General features: G+C 47.3%; 1 protein-coding gene across 3 annotated transcripts in view; it reads right to left on the reverse strand.

Moving 5' to 3' along the window:
- TP53BP2 (tumor protein p53 binding protein 2) overlaps positions 1-19,730 on the reverse strand; it is a 273,982-nt gene that overhangs the window by 107,137 nt on the left and 147,115 nt on the right. For all 3 annotated transcript variants that reach the window (XM_078649843.1, XM_078649842.1, XM_078649844.1), the window contains exon 5: positions 3,528-3,629. In XM_078649843.1, the coding sequence (XP_078505969.1) occupies positions 3,528-3,629 (102 nt within the window). The remainder of the gene's footprint in view (positions 1-3,527; positions 3,630-19,730) is intronic.

Below are 19,730 nucleotides of genomic sequence, written 5' to 3' on the forward strand. Positions count from 1 at the left end.
TAGATAAAATGGCACTTTGGGCATCTCTTGAAGGGCGTCCGTTCTATTATCTCTGAGTGTCCTCCTTCCACATCGGTAAGGAGAATGTGCTGGCCCCAAGGGTCGGGAGGCACAGTTGTCAATGATTGAAGGGGAGGTCGCAGGAAATGAAAGAGCGTCAATAGGTCTTTTCAATGATGGAAAGAAAAGACAACGAGCTCCAGGGCCGCAATGGTGAACATCGACCACGCCAAGACCGGGAAGCAACAATCATATACATCCGAACCCGCCAGACCTTGTGGATCAAAAGATTTCTTTGAAGAACAGCAAGTTGCAATAGTCTGAGCCAAACACTAGATAGCAGGAGTATGCAGACCATGCGTATCTACAGGCACACATGCTACGAACAGAACATTACCAAAGGTAACTTGTTCTTCTAACCAATACTTCTAACCGTGGATTGCTCCCCTTTTGAATAGATGCCAGTGAAGTACCTCCCAAGTGGTGGGTATGTGGCTTGGCTCAAACATGATGATTATGCTCCCATCTCTCTGATGGGATCGAAACATCGACTGTGACGCAGACCCATAAAATATTTTGTATCATATTAATGGCTTGTGTGGTTCTTGCATATTTGATGCTCCCTATGATCACTTTTATCACATGATTTTATTATGTTTAAGAGAGCACCGAGCATGTTTTAATCACTGGAACCCACTGCATGCTGTAATACATTCTATTTTGCATTTTATGATTATATTTTATTTGGATGTGCTATCAATTGTTCATTATTGGTATATGAAGAAGCTGTGTTTTTATGCCAGCCTTACCTTTTGGGACAAGAGGAAAACAGACAAATTCATTCATTCTAGAAGTCTAGTCTGCTCATGTTTGAGCCCACATGTATAGATGTTGACTCACAATTGCAGCTATTCCTATTTTAGTTGATATCGGTCTCACCCTCAAGTTATTTTCCATTTGGGTATGGTAGACGTGAGCCACTCTGACCAGTAAAACATTTTAGTTGTATTGACTATCAGTTGAAGCACACACCAGAATCAGAGACTCTCCATAAGGAGTCACCTATACAATTCACCAACAAACTTTAGCCATCTTCTTGCAAACAATCATATTTGAACCGCTCAGATCCCTGCTGATCAGATTCCCAGAGTATATATGCTGTAAGACTCTGAGTTATAGAGACTTCTTATGTACAAACTAGTAAAACCCTTTACAGCATGTTATACTAGGATATAATATTTCTGAGGAGTACAAAGTCTATTATATAGACACTGCAATATATTTGGCATTCAGAATTACATTTAGCTCCTAAACTGAACTGGGCTCCAAATATTATCGGATACCATTTAAAGCAAAGTGTATTAAGTTCTCGTGAAGCTCGTGGTTTCCAGGGGTCAAAGATTCTATAACATGCTTGCGACCTTAATCAGCCTACATTCTGGAGTGATATACTTCGAATGTGTTAACATCGAGGGATTTTCCGGACGTTTCAGTAATAAATGAATTTTTCTACATTGCAATGTTTGTGTGTGTACTCCCAATGATGCGCCCTCTTCAGCCTTGAGCCTTGAGCCTTAATGTATACATTTTAAGTGATCTTTATTTCAAACTGTTGTTCCTGAGGCAAAGGAGTCCCAGTTAATGGAGTGTCTCAGCATCTGAGTTCCTGGTCAGTATTGTGATTGGCCTCAGCAGCCCCTGCTACACCTTCACAGTCCTGTTAAATTTCAACATGTTGTACAAAGTATGATTCTTTTTCTCTTTCACTTATCAGCAAATCTCCGTAACTGCTGCAACACAAGGAGATTAGGCATCTAAGAGAGACTTAGATGTGCACAAAATGAAATGTGCATTTGCAGCACAGTGGAACTTTAAGCGCAAGAGAACTTGCCTATCTGGAAGTTCCAAGGTGGGAACATTAGCAGCAGTTGGTGAAAACCTACAAACTGAAAAGTCTAGTGGATTCATACACTTTCAGCAGACGCATTACAGTTTTGAAAACTATGTAACTCTGTTTTTAGGGTGGGCTAGAGGAAAGAAACAGACTCTAGCCTCTCCAAATTGTCATGAGTGTCCAGGATAGAGAAAGAAAATGTTTTTCAGTTCTAATATATGCTTTTGCACGACAGTCCCACATGCATATTTCACTGTGCCAAAACAATTACAAGCACTCAAGGGAATCTGTAAGTCTTCGATAACAAAGCATGCTCCTAGAACTGTATGCAAATTCAAAAAGAATCTCTGAAGTGTTCTCAAAATAAACCCCTTACATATAGATTTTATACTTTGAGAATTGTTAGAGTGATTCCTTGGAAGGCATAAATTACAAACTTAATGCGTCACAATTCTGGAAAATCACCTGTTTCAGAAAGGAAACTTCTCCATCAACACAGACCATTCTGGTAACCTTGAATTTAACAAAAATATTCAAACCTAAAATATCTTCTCTTAGCCAAGCCTAATGTTGAACCAGAAAGGATGAAACAGTTGAATAATTTCAGTCGTTTTTTCCAGGTCTTATTTTTATTGTTAATCACACCACTATCTCCTTGAAAACACCAGATTAAAAAAAATATGCCCAATGAGACATTGTGGAGTCCTGGTTAACGTCACACGGAGCTCTCATTAGACACACTACCACTGTCAATGGCCCACAAATCCAAAACATTTCCACGACTCAGGTGCTTAATTTGAGCCGGTGGTTTCCAATGCTCGGCACTGGCACTTAATTGTCAGCACCGGCTTTAGTGACAGTCTATCACATGGTGGCGCAGTCTGAAATGTGCACAGCAACCATGTTTATGAAGTCAAATGACATTGAAAATTAATAATACCAGCCTCTAAAGCCATTATTCTTGCTTTGTGTAGCCTGAAATAGGCTGAATCATCACACTTGCAGGACTATGATGGTCAGGTGTTATATTGGTACTGTCATTGGCAGCGCTGGCAGGGGTAATGTGTGGTGCAGGGTACAGTAGCCTTCTGAGAAGGGCCCCAGCACTTACTTTTTTACAAATTAAGCACTGCACGACCCAACCACTATATGTTGATCTAACAACCTCATTCACCAAATTAGCAAATACCCACAAAAAAGGACATGAACAGGGACTAAATCAGAGGTAAATTAAAAAGAAAAATATTTTTGACTACAAGTGAAATGGAGAGCTCCACCAGTGAGCAGAAATTAACTGGAATGCGAGTGCATGAAGCAGCACAGGTGAGCTTGAACTAGCACTTCGAAAGCACCACCCACTCCTACAAAGTAATTGCAGTTCTCACAACACAGAAATTCAACCAAACAAGTAATGGTATTTTTGCAATATTATGTTAAACACTAATAAAACGTATTTAATAGTTTTACTTTGTATAATTATTTTACCTCTTTGCAAAAAGCAGAAAAAATGCTATCCTTAGAAAGGGTTGGCAAAAAGTCACTATAAAACTGATATTTAACTCCCTCATATAGTGGTCATATAAAATCTTGTAAGGAAGCCTCATAGGGTCTAATTAGTCGTACTCCAATTTACCTTGGTGGACAGCATCTGTTGCTGAGCCTCAATTTGCTGTTGCTGGCGGGCAGCCATTTCCTGCAGCTCAGCTAATGTCATGTCCATTCGAGGGCTATTAACCTAATAAATGAAAATACATTTAGGAAGAATCTAAAATATAACAAAAATCATGCACTGGCATTTTATTTCTCATAACTTTGTGCCAATTTGGAAGTTGAAAACCCTATTTTCAAATCATAAAATTGGCATCTTACAATAGGGAAATTGCTTTTCAGTTAATAATTGGCCAATTCAATGTCCTTTTCACATATCTACTTTCACTGGTTTAAAACTGTAAAACTACAATCCCAGCGCTACAAATCAGAATAGATCATTTTCAACCACAGACTAAATTAAACATACATTCTTGTACATGGACTGAGGGGATGGGTTGAATGTTTTGGGAGGAGAACTAAGCTACAGGAATGTAATCTTTCCTTCTCAACCAGTGGTTACCAGATACTTGTGAACTGTAGAATAGAGCACCAAACGTAACCTCGACTTTGGAGTAATGGGGACAAGAAACCTAACGAAATATAGTTGACAAAGGCTGTGCAAATACATTAGACAAGAAGGCTTCACCGACTATGGCATCTTTTCTGTGGTCGGAAACCAAACAGAGATGCTTTACAAATGAATGCACATATCTCCAGGTAGCAGTCCTGCAAAAGTCTGGGATCAAACATTTTTCACAAGAGGAGGGATGGCTGCTTTTTCTCTGGTCGGAAGTGCCTTTGCTTTACCTAACAAGGGTCAGTTAGCCCATTGTGTTCAGAATATTATTAATGTTTTGGAAAACTTTTGACATTTTCTAAACAAATAAAACATCCCTTAGCATCAAGCTGTGAAGATAACTTTCAGTTGGGTGAGCAGCATTTGAGAAGGGAATGATAACTACTCTGCTCCCTATCCTGTTCAACATTTATGCTAACCTCTTACTCGGAAGATAAGATCGGTTGGCTGTTAGGCCCTGTACTATGCAGATGGCAAGCTGTACAATCAACTTCCAAAAAGATTCCCAAATTAAGTGACCACATAAAGCCTTGCAACACAAAGAATGTAAACATCTGGATGCAATTGGATAGAGGGTGGGTGTTGGCATGGCCATTTCATGACACGCTGCAATCTCACAGGGACTATAATAGGATGAAATGTAAGATCTTCTCCTAATCCTTCCTGAAAAATACAGTAAAATATATAAAGACATTGTTGCAGAAGGCAAAATAATATTTAATACTATTATTTGCTGCATGATAGACTCTGCTGATACTTCTGGTTGTCAGATTAATACCAGTCTTTGTAATACAGATGTGTGCCCAGAAGTACATCTTAATCTTTTAGATTAATTTTAAACATGGGAAGTAGGTGTAGTATGAACGTTTACCTCAAACTCCCTTTGGGGTAGAGGAATTTTTTTGTGTTGAGTGTCTGAATGGCTTTGAACCAGTCTCACAAGATGGAGTACCTTTGGAAGTAGCCTTCAAGGTAAATCATCCTTCAGTGCCTAACGGAATTTCTGGGCCAAACTTCCTCATTCCTCAAAGCAGGTTTTATGACTGATCAGGTGACCAGAGTTATTTATTTAAGTTTTGTATAGCGCAAGCTGGACCCGAGGGTATCAGAGCGCTTAACAGCAAATACAAATAAGCATAAAAAAAACAAGGAAACAGGGCAGGGAGCACAGGGAGAAGTAAAAGTCTGTACAATAGCAACATGATCGCACAACATGGCGGAGATCAAGGGTGAGTCATCCGGCTCTCTCTGGGAGCATAGAGATAGAGATCTATCAAAGTCAAACGAGGTGTTCTTGTTAAGATCCAGCACGCCCAAGAAAGAGGGCTTTGAGTAGCATCTTGAATTTCGGGAAGGAGGCGCTCATTCTGATGTGGGGGGGTGAAGTTCCATATCTTGGGAGCATTACCCGCAAAGGACTTACTAGATGTTTTATGTTTCTGTGATTTCAGTGGAATGAGTAGGAGCGTGTTGGAGCTTCTGAGGTTCCTAGACTGACCGGCTCTTTTGAGTTTGTGGCCAGATATTCTGGTTTGCCTGTATGTAGGGCTTTGTGTGTGAGGCAAGCTGTGCGGAATCTGGGTCGTTGGTCAATAGGGAGCCACCTCAGATCCTTAAGAGCCGATGTGATGTGTTCATATTTCTTTGTTCCCGTGACCAGTCTTGCTGCGGCGTTGAGGGTAGTGGTCAGAGGTCCCAGGTGTGATTTGGCTGTTCCAGTCAGAGTAGCAATGCCATAGTCAATTCTGGAGAGTAACAGTGCCTGAGTGGCCTGTTTCAGGTCTTTCGTGGGGAGGAAGGGTTTCAGTTTGTAGAGAAGTTTCAGGTTAAGGAAAGCTCTTTTGGCAGTTTTAGAGATGTGTTCTTTCATGTCCAGTTTGGGGTCAAGAGTGATCCCCAGTGATTTGACGGAGGTTGTAGGTACAAGAGGAACATTAAGGGCGTTTAAGGCTTTGAGCCAATCAAGTATTTGGGGGTTTTCATCTTTATTTGAATGAGGCGCACTTATGTCTTTTCTTCATTAAGTTTGAGGTGGTTGGATGAGAGCCAATGTTGGACCTCTGTGAGTGTGCCGTTCAGTCTGTGGATGTCTGCGATCGAAGTGGTTTCCAGGTAGAGTTGTGTGTCGTCCGCGTAGAGGTGGAAGGGGATGTTGGAGTTCCTTAGAATTGTAGTGAGGGGCTCCATGTAGATGTTGAAAAGTTGTGGTGAGCGTACTGACCCCTGTGGGACTCCTCTAGTAATGGGGAGGGGGTCCGAATCGAAGCTTTTAATTTTGATTATTTGTGTGCGGTTGTTGAGAAAGGAGGCGAACCATTTGAGAACTGTCTTCTCCAAACCCGCTGTCTTCTGGAGGACATTGAGTAGCAGGGTATGATCCACTGTGTCATACGCCACCGAGAGGTCTAAGAGGATGAGAAGGCTACATTGGTTGGAGTCGAGCGACATGTGTAGATCATCCAGCACATTAAGGATTGCGGTTTCTGTGCTGCAGCCTTTTCTGAACCCTGATTGGTGTGGGTCGAAAAGATTTGTGTTCTCTAGGTGATGGGTTAGCTGAGACAGCACACATTTTTCTAGCATTTTCGATAAGAGCGGAAGGTTTGAAACTGGTCTGAAGTTGTTCATGACCTCGGGGTCAAGGCCGTTTTTTTTTTTTTTTTAGGAGTGGCGTGACTTGACCTAGTTTAAGGCAGTCAGGAATGGAGCCCTCGCTCAGAGCTGTTGATGATCTTGGCCCAGATAGGGGCTAAAGTGATCTTCAGGTCTTTGGTCAGTCTTGGGGGAAGCTGATCCAGGGAGTGTGACGAGTGATTAGCGGTGGCTATGAGATCGCTTATCGCTTCAATTTGGATAGGTCGTAAGAAAGACCAGCGAGTGGCTGCGGTTGCTGGCCTTAAGTGGGTAGTAGCAGTGGGGAGCGACTCTGTGAGGGCGGTGGGCATGTCGCTGAAAGATCGGTCAATTGAGGACATTTTTTCATTGAAGAAGCTAGCAAAATCATCACATTGGGATTTGGACGCTGCCAAGCTGTATCATTGGGATGGAGGTTTGGTTCCTGATGATATTGAAGAGTTCTTTGGGGCGGTTTTTAGCATTGTCTAGAGCAGAGCAGAAGAAGGATGACTTTTTGCTCTTGATATGATTAAAGTAGGTTTTGCGAGCTGCCTTGAGTTGGTCCCGGTTGAGGGCAGTGGGGTTGTTCCTCCAAGTTCTTTCCATGGATCTTAGGAGTCTTCGCTCTTCGTTGATGTCAGTGGAGAACCAGGACCTGGAGGGGATGCTTCTGTTTTTTTTTAGTTTTCTAGGTGCCAGCTGATCCAGGACACGCTCCAGGTTGGAATGATAGAGCGAGGTGAGTTCCGTGGTTGAGAGGAGCTCCGTCGAGTTTGGGAGGAGTGAGCTAAGAGCATCTTCTAGCTTGTCAGGGGGGACTCTCGATATGTTTCTGACCCACTTGGGGGAGGTTTGAGTGGGTGGGAGAGATAGAGCCGAATGGTTGATATGAAAGAGGATGGCGTGATGGTCGGACCAGTCCACCGGGATGATGTGGTTAATTGAAATTGTCTTTTTGTCCGCAATGATTGCGTCTAGGATCGCTCCTCTATGGTGGGTTTCCTCTGAACAGTGTTGGATCATATCGTGGTCTTGTAGAAGGGAGGTGAGATTGGATGAGCGGGTTTTTGGTTTCATTCCATCTTAGGTTGAGGTCGCCCAGAATTATTCTGAAGTCGCTGTTGAGAGCGGTTTGAGTGATCAGATCCGTCAGCTGATCGCCAAATTCAATAGCGTTGCCTGGAGGGTGGTAAAGGAGAAAGCATTTACCAATTGAGGTGGACCAAAAGGCATTCAAAGGAGTTATAAAGGAAGGAGGGGTATTCAGTGATGGAGAGGTCACTTTAGTGGATAATTGCTATTCCACCTCCTTTGCTTATGGGCCTGTCTTTGTGGATAAGTGAGAAGCCGGGACGGCACCAGCGTGTCCAAGATCGGAGGCGATAAGGTGTTCAGCCAAGTTTCAGTGATGAAGGCTACATCTAGGTCATGGGAGAGGATGGTTTCGGCTAATTCCGTTGCATGTTTGACGGCGGATCTGCAGTTGATAAGCATGCAGTTAATGGGGGAGCCTGCATTCGAGTTCGGGTTGACAGAATTCGCTCTGGGTAAGGAGGAGAGATGGGCTGGGGTCTGGTGGCTTTTCGGTGGGGCGGGTCTCTCCTCATTCCAGTGATGACTTAAATTGAGGAAAGGGGTGAGGGGTGCGGGGGTAGTGCTTGGGCTGGCTGGTTAGGAGGGGGTTTGTAGGATGCGTCGAGGGAGCTCACTTCCTGGGGGGAGAGGGAGGGAGGGAGAAGTTCTTCTGGGACTGTCAACTCGTGACTCAGTCCGTGGTTTAGTGAGAGGAAGCCGGGAGCCTAGGGGAGACAGGGACCCGATAGGGGGGAGGGAGTCATTCCTGATGGGAGGCTGCTGGAGGTGGGGAGGTGCACCGTGGGGGGGGTAACTGGAGTTTCTCTAGGGAGGAAAGGGTTTCCTTCAGTCAGAGGATCAGCGTGGTGATCTGGGCTTCTAGAAAGTCCAGGCGTTGTGTCGTCATGAGGGTGGGGAGGGAGGGTGGGTGGAACTGGGCCTTGAGTGAGAGGGGCAATGGGGCAAGACCTTAATAGTGGGGAGAGTAGAAGTTGGAGGGTCCGGTTCCAGTTTAGAGAGGACTAGAGAGGGAGAGGGGCATTGAGGCGAGTTGCTGTTAGGGGGGATATTAGGGGAGGGAGGGTCTGATTCGGGATTGGAGTTCGGATGGGAGAGGGCTAGAGAGGGGGAGGGGCTTTGTGGCGAGTTGTTGTTCAGGGGATAACAGGGGTGGGAGGATCAGGTTCGGGTTTCGAGTTCGGGTGGGCGAGGAATCGAGAGGGAGGAGGGTTGCGGCCCCTTTGGAGGAGGTGGTTATCTTTATTGAGTGGGATGGTGTGAGCTAGTGGATTGGGGGTTGGCGCAGGGGGCTGTGACTCGGAGTTGCTAGATGGTCTGGGATCGCTACGGGCAGGAGATTGGGGACCTTGGGTGTTTTGTGCTTGGTGGAGTGGAGGGTTGGGAGTCGGATGGGTAGGAGGGGGGGCAGAGTTCTGGGAGGTTGGGTGGACAGGGAGGAGGCCGGGGGGTGTAAGGTATTGGGGGCTGGGGGAGGCGAATGACTGGTGACGTGATTAAGCAAGGGGGGATGGGATCGTTGAGGTGATGGAAGCCTGCTCTGCGGCTTAGGGGTTTGAAGGGAGCCACGGGGGGGGGGAGGGAGGTGCGTGACTGGTGAGGGTAGTGAGCAGTAGCCGTCTTTAGATTGGGGAAGAGGGAGTCGAAGAACTCTAGATTTTCGTCTTTCGCCTGAATTAGAATGGTGCCATTCAGGAAAATGGTGATGGTGATGTCTCCGAACAGAGACTGTTGGTTAAGGGGGGAGATAGTTAATTTCCGGTTGTGTTTTGTGAAGGTGGTTTTGGAGACAAGGAGGAGTGAGTTAAACATGGTAACCCATAAGTCAGGCCTTGTGAAAACACGAAATGGACACATCCCTGTGTACCATGTCACCAGTCATTACATCTACTACCGGTCACCCTTACAGAATGCCTGACAGCCCTCTAGCAGGGTGCTTGGTATTGCATGTGGGGGCATACCTGCATGAGCAGATAAGCCCCAGTGCTGGTCAGTCCTATTACTGCCAGTGCAAGTAAGCAGGGAAGTGTAGGAAGCTGGCTCTGTATATACTATACCAAAGTATAGTGTGCACAGAGTCCAGTGGATCCCCAAAGGCTTAGAGAGGTAAAAGTAGATAACCCCTTACTCTCCATTTGTGGTAGTGTGGGCGAGCAGTAAGGCTTTATCAGAGGGTAGTGTTAATCATTATTGTACATACTCAGGCATGAAAGGATGTCGCACACTGAAAGACCGAACTCGAACCAATTGTTTTCTTTAGTTGTATTTATATTTTTAGAACCAAGCAGGACTTGGTACAGATAAGTAAAATTTTACTTTTCTAAACAGGTTAATCAAAATAAGCAAGCTGGATGAAATCGGCTTTGTTACAGGTTAAAACATTTAAAGGCAATAGCTATTCGTAATTACTTTGCGATTATTTTTTAGATTACTTTTTCTACCTAGTGTGGTATGCCTAGATATCACAGTGGGACATTTCCTAGACAAAGATAAGTAAAACCCTTTTGCATTAAAACACAGCTGCTTAGGTTTCCATACAAACACAACTCAACACTTGGAACTTTTTCAGAGAAAAAACAGTCAATGCAATCCTATGTAGAAAAATTTGATTATCGGTTTGCAGGGAAGCAATCGGTCTTGAGGAAAGAGGTATGGCGCCGCGGCCAGGGCGACTGACGCTGGAATCTGGGGATCAGGGTTCGATCCCCGGCTCCGGCGGCAGGTTAGCCCAGCACCATGTGACTCTGGGCCATAGCTTGCTTAATCTTCCCGACGGCCCCCAGCGCCTAGAGACCCTAACGGGTGATTGTGCGCTATACAAATGTGGATTATTATTGAGAGTTGAGTTTCTGGGGTTAGAACAAGAGTTGCCCCAGGATCAAAGATGCACTCAGAGCACCCTGTTCAGAAGAAGCTCCAAAATTAAAGATTCTGAGGGGGAGGAGCCAAGCTGGCGACCGAGATGGCTGCATAGTCGCTCGGCTCCGTGAGCCTTCTCACCCTGCGCATACATCCTGGCCATTATCCTGAGACGTAACGGCATATTTAAGTAGGCAAAGGACAACTTTCACTGACCGTTAGCTCCTGAGGCTTTTCCGTGCGGCGGACCCGTTGAAATGTCCCCGACTGTTTTGCGGCCTTCCCGGAGCTGAGACCGGGGTGTCGAGTGTGGAGAGTGGCCGGCCGAGACTGCAACAACAGCGGCCTCTGGTGAGGGTGAGGGGTCGGCCGGAGGACACCGGACATCTGAAGGGCCGATGGCGACAGTGCCGACCCAGTCCATCTGGTGGAGTGCCTTGTGGGATGTGCGGTAAAGCAGGGTCGAGGGGAGTGCACGAGATTTGGCCCCCTTTCCGGTGTTGTGTCCGGACACGACTCATGACCTCTCCAGGACTTGGTGGGCGACTCCCAGGGAGCGGCGGCGATTTTGTTTAGCCTTTCGGTGGCCCTTCCTTGGGAAGCCTGCCTTGATTTTCCGGGTCCCCGTGGTGACTCCTGTTGCGCCCTGGCTTGGGGCCCGGTCCCGAGGTCAGATGGAGATGGACGAGGCCGGATCAGCTAAGATGGCGGACGGCGCCCTCTTACGCAGACCGCGTCCAGGCTGCGAAGCTGCTGTGCGAGAGAGTCCTGGTGTCCGGAAACACGAGATAGAGCCCACGTTCAGAGATATCCTGGCTGCGTTAACAACCCTGCATGCGTCCCTGCTCCGGGACGCCCGGGATCTGGGAGGAAGGATGGCCGCCATTGTTGTCCCACCGTTCCACGTGGGCATTGTTCGATCTCAAGGAGGCGCCGGTGTGTCCGCCTCTGCGTCAGTCAGTGCAGAGTGCTCCGGCTACGCCTATGTTCGTGGAGACTCTGGACGACCCGGTCCATGATATAGCTTTTGCCGGATCTGTTGTACACGTGAGTGACTCGTCTGGGCACTTATCTACTCGGCGGGTGGTGACACGACGGCGATCTATGGCTTGGGCCGCACCGGCGGCGCACCGGCGCTTCCCGGATGGTGTGACTCTCTTTCCCTGGTTGGTGAGACTGTGTCCGGACTGGAGGGTGTTTTCGGAGTCGATACTGCCATGGACGGATTTCCGCCATATCTGCTCGGCTGGGTTTTGGTGGCTGAAGTCCCATAGATTGACAACACTGCCCGGTCTGCCCGGATCACTTGGACCCTCCATGCTGCTCTGTGTGCCGATTGATCAGTGGGCGTGTGTTGGTACTACTGATAGGAAGGGCCAGGGGTGAGACCGTCTAGGACATAGTGGACTTTATTGTTGGCTGACTGTGTTTCGGGTGACACTCAGCTTTTAGAATGTTCACTGTGCGCGGTGGTGGGGGGGTGGGGGGGACGGGCGGCCAAATCGAGGGCCCTTCCCTGCGTTTCTCTTTTTCTTCCCTTTCTCTCTGCAGGGGTGCAGGGTGGGGAGTAGGGGGATGGGGTTTATTAATTTGTCCTCTTTTTGTTTCTATGGCCCTTTGTCTTCCTTCCCTTTTTGGTGTCGTCGTTTTTCATGTCTCCTACAGTATGCTTCATCTTGAGGGGTGGGGTGCAGCTTGCTACGTAACGTGTTTGTTTTTGCATTTATCCTGACTCGTGTGCCTTACCCCCGATGCTTCCAACGTATTTGCATTATTTGCGGATTTCCTGCTTTGTATTGCTATCGTAGGACCATGTATGACCGTATGGCATCGATTCTTAGTTTTCTTTATTGAAAGATGAACCTTCTCAGATCCTGACTCGTGCACAGTACGTTTGATTGCAAGTTATATCCTGGACACTTATTCTGCCCTGACTTTCCGGCTGCTGGTTTTTTTTTCTGCATTGCTTGCTGTATGTATGTCTTGATTAGCGGCCGGCCGGAGTGGTTGTAGGCCAGTACTTGTATTTACCTGACGTGACAATAAAGGTTTAAAAAAAAAATAATTAAAGATTCTGAGGCCTGCAAAACAAAAAACCCAACACCCGAAGCTACCACTGCACCAGTCGCCTCTAGACCGAGTTGAAGTGGGCTACTGGTGCTTACAAGGTTTCAAGGTTCTCCAGAGTTCGAGTCCACTGTGGTTTCACACCACCTGGGCTCCCAGACGACGCCTGCACCCTCTGCAGGCAGTAGCCCTCAACCGTGGCTGCTCCAGTAAGGAAAGGCCGATGCCTAAGGACACATCTGCACCCGTCGTCCTTTGGCCCTAGAGAAGAGTACCAAAGGTATCGCCCACAACCCTCCTCGTCCTTAAGCATCGTAAGAACTGAGCCCACTTGCTGGTGCAGCCCGACCGGCTTCCTAGCCAGAGCCTGATCCCCATTGAAAAGAATTGTTCGCCCAATGCTGTTTTGCACTCTGCACCTGCTGCCCTCGAGCTGCTGGTGGTGTACTGCTGGAGCTGCCTTGGACCATGCCCACCACTCACCTTTACTCCTGGAGATTGATCCTGTAAGTCGATGTACTATACCTCTTTGCAGAATCTTTGTTTCCTTCCATTGGATAACATTGCAGAACTCAGAAATTGCAATGTCCACTTTTTAAAGTAAAAATAATTTATATTTAAAAGCGTACTTACCTGAATGATTTTTCTCTGATGTCTATACATATATAAAGATACTTGCTATTTGTTTTCTTTCATAAATCGGTCTGGATCTCCTACTTGAATCTTGTTATTTATTGACCATTGTGTGTATGCTGCAAATGTCTTGCACTCCTCTGTGCTAGACCTAAGGCTGCTCGACCACACTACTGCCTAATAAGGGCACTTAGGCATTGCATAGCAAGTCCCCAGGGAACCATTGGTCTCTTTACATGGTATATCGAGTTATGGAATTATCACATAAAGAGCCAGCTTCCTACAAGGGGCCTTAACCACACTGATTTTATTAGGCCGGTCGAATGCTTTCAATATGATTTTAGAACGGCTATGACCTTGGGGCGCCTAACACTGACCTCAAGTATTTCTCTACCACCACTTTATATCCTCAACCTATCCTCTAAATATGTAGACCCACAAGGATTTTCCTTTAGCCGTACATTATTCAATAACAACATGATGCCTCTAGCCCTACTGGTCCAAATGTTTGGATTCACCATCATATCTTAAGAGAACGCAACCCAACTAATCGCCTCAATGATTGATGAGCTTTGGGGCGCTAGAGGGCGCACACACGGAATGGCCGCCTGATTGTGTGGCTCCCGTTCCTTGCACCAATTATCCTTCCCTAATACTTACCTACTGGAGGGCTGTTGCTCCCCTAAGTGGCTGCACTGATACCGTGGATTGTCCCCCACACTCGTTCCAACTCTGGAGCCTCTGGAAGCGACCGGGGGCGTGAAATCGTCTGAACAATCTCCACCAACACGGCCCCTGGAGCTGCTGTGCTGCGGCGGACGGCCGCGAATCGCCACGAGAGGCCGGTGCTCTTCCTGCTGGGGCAGGCCTTGAGCGCGGGCGGACCTACGCGTGCGGCGGCGCCCCTGGCCGTGCACCATCTGCTCGGTCCCCTTGCCTGACCACTGTGAGGCCACCTGCAATACCGGCGCTGCCCCTCAGCCTGTGCCTGGCTGGGACGCCGCGCCTGGGGACAATCGCCCGGGGCCGCCGCGGCGCGCGGGAGCCGCCGCCGGACGCGCCATTTTGGATTTCTCGCCCCATTGCAGGCTCCTGGGGTCTCTGTCACGCTGTGACCTGCCACATCGCGCTGCTGGACGCCGAGGTGTGAGGGGACCACGCTGCTCTCCATCTGGCCTGCGAGGCTTCCCTCGCTGCGAGACTCCTCCGGTCCCCGTGCATTTTTCGATACTGAGGGTGGACGTAGCGCACACGGCGCCTGTGGAACTGCTGCAGAGGTAAGGCCTTGGGCTGCGGCATAGCTGTTGGTACCCGCTCGCACGGGGCTGTTTGTGGAGTTGAGCGACCCGCTGCTTTGTGCCCTGGTGCCCTACATATCAACTTGGACTCCTATCAGTGTTGTGGACCTTAGAGGTGATGTGGCCGTGAGCCCCCGGACGCAGCCTGAGATCCGCTGTGTGTGCTGCTCTGGGCCCGTGGCGACCCGGAACCCTCGAGCTGCGTGCTACACCAATGCTGTGGACGACCGGCGCGCGGCTCTGACCACTCCTGCTTGCAGTGCGCTCCTGGCTGTCCCCCTCTGACAGGCGCTTTGCCACACGCCTTTACCAAGGAAGTCCCAGGTTGGGTGTCACCTTGTGGAGTACTGACCCTCGGAGTGTGGCTCCGCCGCTGCCCATTGCTCCACAATTGGCTGAACTGCCCCACACAGTCCTACCTGACAGGAAGATACCCACTACCGCCGAGGTTCCCAAGACGGAGCGACGTAGGAGACGCGAGAGCACGATGGTGCGTCCCGAGAACCGTCAGATGAAAATCAACTTTGATGGCGCAAAGAAAGGGCCTAAAACAGGGGCTGCGGAGCAGGGGCCTAGTGGTGCGGATCCTGCAGCTGCGCCCTCCCCTTCTAAAGACCTGGATATGCACCGACTGCTCTTAGAAATGCGACAGGGATTCGCCACTGTGGTGGACAAAGTGGACAGGATGTCTTCTAGGATGGACGCCTTGGTACATAAGGTGGACCAGCACGAAGAGAGACTCACTACAGCGGAGCAGCGGATATCCGACGGCGACGACGTTACCGCTTCCCATACGTCCCAACTCGCCTGCATGGATAACTTATTGCGGGTGATAGCAGCTAAGAACGAGGACTTGGAAGCTCGAAGTAGACGCAATAATATCCGCGTCACGGGTGTTCCGGAGTCCACGGACACTGGACGGATGGAACTGTATGTGGAGAAAATCCTCCGAGCATCGATAGGTGAGGATGCCTTCTCCCCACAATTTATAGTGGAGAGGGCACACAGATCGTTAGCACCGATTCCTAAACCTGGAGCTCCACCCAGACCGATTATTGCCCGACTACTCAATTATCGCGACCGGGATGTCGCGCTACGGGCGGCCCGGACCAAACAGAACCTGCATTACAACGGCGTCACCTTCTCTATCTACTTTTTTTTTTTAGTCCTCATCTCCACCATGGTTTGTAATCTGTCGGAACCATGGGCAGTAAAGAATGGCATATTGAGGAATTGACATGCTGTCTCAGTCGAAGACTGGTAAGGGTATAAATGATGTACTGATCTACCAGAACCCTACAGCTATGTCATTCACCCAGCCACTTCTTAGCCTTGTTACCTGTTGTTCAGATTTTACCATTAGCCTGTTACCACCATTACTTTTAACACCAGTTTGCCAGGAAAGAGGGCGTAGATGTTTTAGCAGGGAGAGTATATCATGGCTTCATAATCATCGGACCTGGGGAGAAAAAACCCCCCCCAAAAAAAAAAACCCAGCTCCAAACTAATGAGACCAATCAAGTAAATGCCAAAAAGCTCTTTTCTCAGGTTTCCCGGCCCTGGCAAGGTCAATTTTAGAAATTTGTAACATGGATGAACACCAGTCGTGCAACGATGGAGGAGAAACCTCTTTCCACCGCTTGCAAATTTCTCTGCGGGCCACCAAGATAGAGTAAAACAAGAGATTGTTAGCAGAACTTTGCACTTTATCCACTACACCAAAGATTACCAGCCGAAGGTCTATAGCCACTGTGGATCCAATTGAAGATGTTAATTTGTTGCTGATTAAATCCCAATATGACTTCAAGTGTGACTTCAAAACATGTGTGCGTCTGAAGCTGCCGCTAAACCACACCGGGCACATACCACTGGTTCCACTGTTGAAAATTTAGACAGTCTCTGGGGAGAGTAGTAGGCCCTATGAAGGGTAAAAAGATGGTTCCTGCGGAGCCAGGCAGGTTTAACTATGTCCCAGAGTACTTTACAGGAGGTTAGCCATAAATCGTTTACATTCAAGGAAGGCAATAAAGACCTCCATAATGATACTGGGAGATTAAATTCCCCATCAATCTCTTCTAAGATTAGGTTGTACCAAAGAGACACCTCCTTGGGTGCAGGTGTTTTATCCAACAAAGAGGACTCCAGTTGGCTACCTTCTCCCAGGGGCAGATTGAAACGATGCGGAGCTCTAGCTGACTGTGCTTGTGCCCAGCTTGATATTTGCAAAAACTTAAGTCTAGAGAGGTTGGGGCCCACCTTGCTCATTAGATGTTCCCAGGAAAGCATTGCCCCTTCCACAAACAAGTCACCCCATGTTGAGATTCCTGCCACTATTAATGGACTTGCAAGTGTATCGTTTGCCCAACCCGGGGGGGCAGGGAGATCCCATATAAGGGATCTGTTCGAGTGGTAACCTAGTTTAGTAGCAACTCTAAGATTAAACCAAGTCTTTGCTAGGCCCTGTAGCACCTTCAGCTTAACCTTCTTGAAGAATTTGGGGTCTCCAAACTTAAAAAGAAAACCAGACTGCCCCAATCCTTCACACTGTAACAATGCTGTGAACATCATCCCTATGCCCTGATCTGATGGAATCTTTAGCAACATTCGGGCATGTGTCATCTGAAAGGCCCATGCATAAATCTGAAGGTCGGGGCCAGCCAAACCTCCTTTCTCCCTGCGACGCCTTAACTTCTTCCAAGCTATTCATACGTTCTTATTCTTCCAGATAAATGAGGAGATATCACTCTGCATCTTGGCTATTAAAGCTGTGTCAAAATATAGTGGTATACTGTTAAAAATGAAAGTCAACTTAGGTAAAATAGACATCTTTACAAGATTCGCACGACCCAGGACTGTCAGTGGGAGATGCCCGCAAGCTCCCAAAAGCTTCCTACATTCTTTAGCAACCACAGTGAAGTTAATAGAGGCAATCGAGTTAATGTCTTTAACAATTCTTAGGCCTAGATACCTCATATTATCACTTAATTGCTCAGAAAACCCTGTTACTACGCTGTTCCATGCCATAACCTCTGTCTTGGAGGCATTGACCTCGTACCCTGATATTCTACCGAATTCCAACGCTAGATTTATAGCTGCCGGAAATGCGGTGCTAATATCGGACGACATGATCATAATGTCGTCTACATACAGGGACACTTTTTTCTCCCAATCTCCATATCTGAAAGGCAAGATGTTATTGCCCTCCCGAATTTTTTGAGCAAACGGCTCGATATAGAGGTCGAAAAGCAGGAGGGATAGAGGGCAACCCTGCCGAGTGCCCCTGGTAATAGTAAATGGGTCTGACAGGCCGCCATCAACCAAGACCGAAGCTGATGGGTTATGGTAAAGGAGTTCCACCGCTCTGCGGAAAGCCTGGCCCACGGCGAATTTTTCCAGGGCCCCCGACAGGTACAGCCAATTGACCCTGTCGAAGGCCTTGGTGGCGTCAAGCGTGAGAATTGCAAGTGGCATAGAGGATCTAGTTGCAATATCGATTGCTCCAATCAGGTCGTACGTCAGCTCGAAGAGCTGCCAACCCTTCACAAAGCCCTTTTGGTTGGGATGTAGGACTGATGGAACTACCTGACCCAGCCTCTTAGCTAAGAGGGACGTAAAGATCTTATAGTCAGCGTTAAGAATAGAGATGGGGCGGTAAGATCCGCAATTGGTGGGTGCCTTGCCTGGTTTCAGAATGAGAGTGATAGAAGCGTTATTCCAAGATATGGGCGGCAAGACCCCCTCCTGTAATACCTCATTGAATAAAATAACAAGGAAAGGGGCAATTACGCCCATGAGAGGTTTATATATCTCCGCAGGCAGACCATCAGGCCCCGCCGCCTTACCCCCTTTACTATTACGTATGGCAGTCACCACCTCTTCTTCCGTAACAGCCTGATCTAAAAAAGCACTTTGTTCTAATGAAATTGAAGGCAAGGAGATACAACTCAGCCACTCCTTTATACTTTCAAGAGAGATGGTATTTGCCTCTTGGTAGATGAATTGAAAAAATCTTTAAAGGCTGATCTTATTTCTAGATCCGAGGAAACCAAACCAGAACTTGTTGTTATGGACCCTATGTTATTACGCGTCCGATCGGTTCTAGCCTTCCAAGCTAGTAGTTTGCCTGCGCTTTCTACAAATTCAAAATGGGCCAGTTTACTTGCTTCCCACCGTTGGAGGATGCGCTGATTGAGTACTGAAGCCAGTTGGCCCTTGAGTTCCAGCAACTTCTCTTGATTGGCCTGTATAATGGTATTGGGGGCGTTGCTGGAGATCTCTAACTCAGTTTGAACATGTAGCAAGTTGGCCTCAATAGATGCCACTTCTTGAATATACTGCCTCCTACGGAAAGTAGTTTTATTCTTGATAACCCCTCGCAAACAACACTTGAAGGCATCCCAAACTGAGCTAGAGCACGCAGAACCGATGTTGACTAGAAAAAATTCTTGTGCTTCTGCTCTAATATACTCAAGATCATCAGGGGATGTAAAAGGGACCTATCAATAGACCATGACCTAGTCAGAAGTTGTATCAGGTCTTCAAACTCTAGAAGAACTGCAGAGTGGTCCGACAAGTGTGATGGTAAATATGTGACATTCTTTACTTGGTTAAGCAAAGCTCTGCTAGTTAAAAATAAATCAATCCTGGATCGATGGTGATATTTGAAATTTCGGAAAGAAAAACCGGTGCGCTGCCCTGACCTTTCTCTCCAAATATCTATAATACCATATTGACGCATGGCCTTAAGTAAAAACACTCTAGATTTAGATAAGGTAAGTTGTCGACTAGAGGGGATTTTGTCTACCAAAGGGTCAAGTACGATATTAAAATCTCCTGCAATTATAACAGGTTCTGAAAAGTGCAGAAGTTCAGAAAATAATGTCTCCAAGGCCGAGGGGTCGTCTCGGTTTGGCCCATAACCAGCTATCGTAAAGCGAGAACCTCCTATAACCACTGTGGCTATCGCCCATCTGTCTGCGGGGTCTACTTTTTGCGCTATAAGTTTAGTAGTAATAGTTTTCTTAAAGAGAATGGTGACCCCTCTAGTTGTAACCGTTTGAGAAGTGGAAACGGACAGATCTATCCAACGGTTTTTATTTACCAT

This window comes from Lissotriton helveticus, chromosome 6 (genome assembly GCF_964261635.1).
Source record: "Lissotriton helveticus chromosome 6, aLisHel1.1, whole genome shotgun sequence".
Classification (NCBI taxonomy): Eukaryota; Metazoa; Chordata; class Amphibia; order Caudata; family Salamandridae; genus Lissotriton; species Lissotriton helveticus.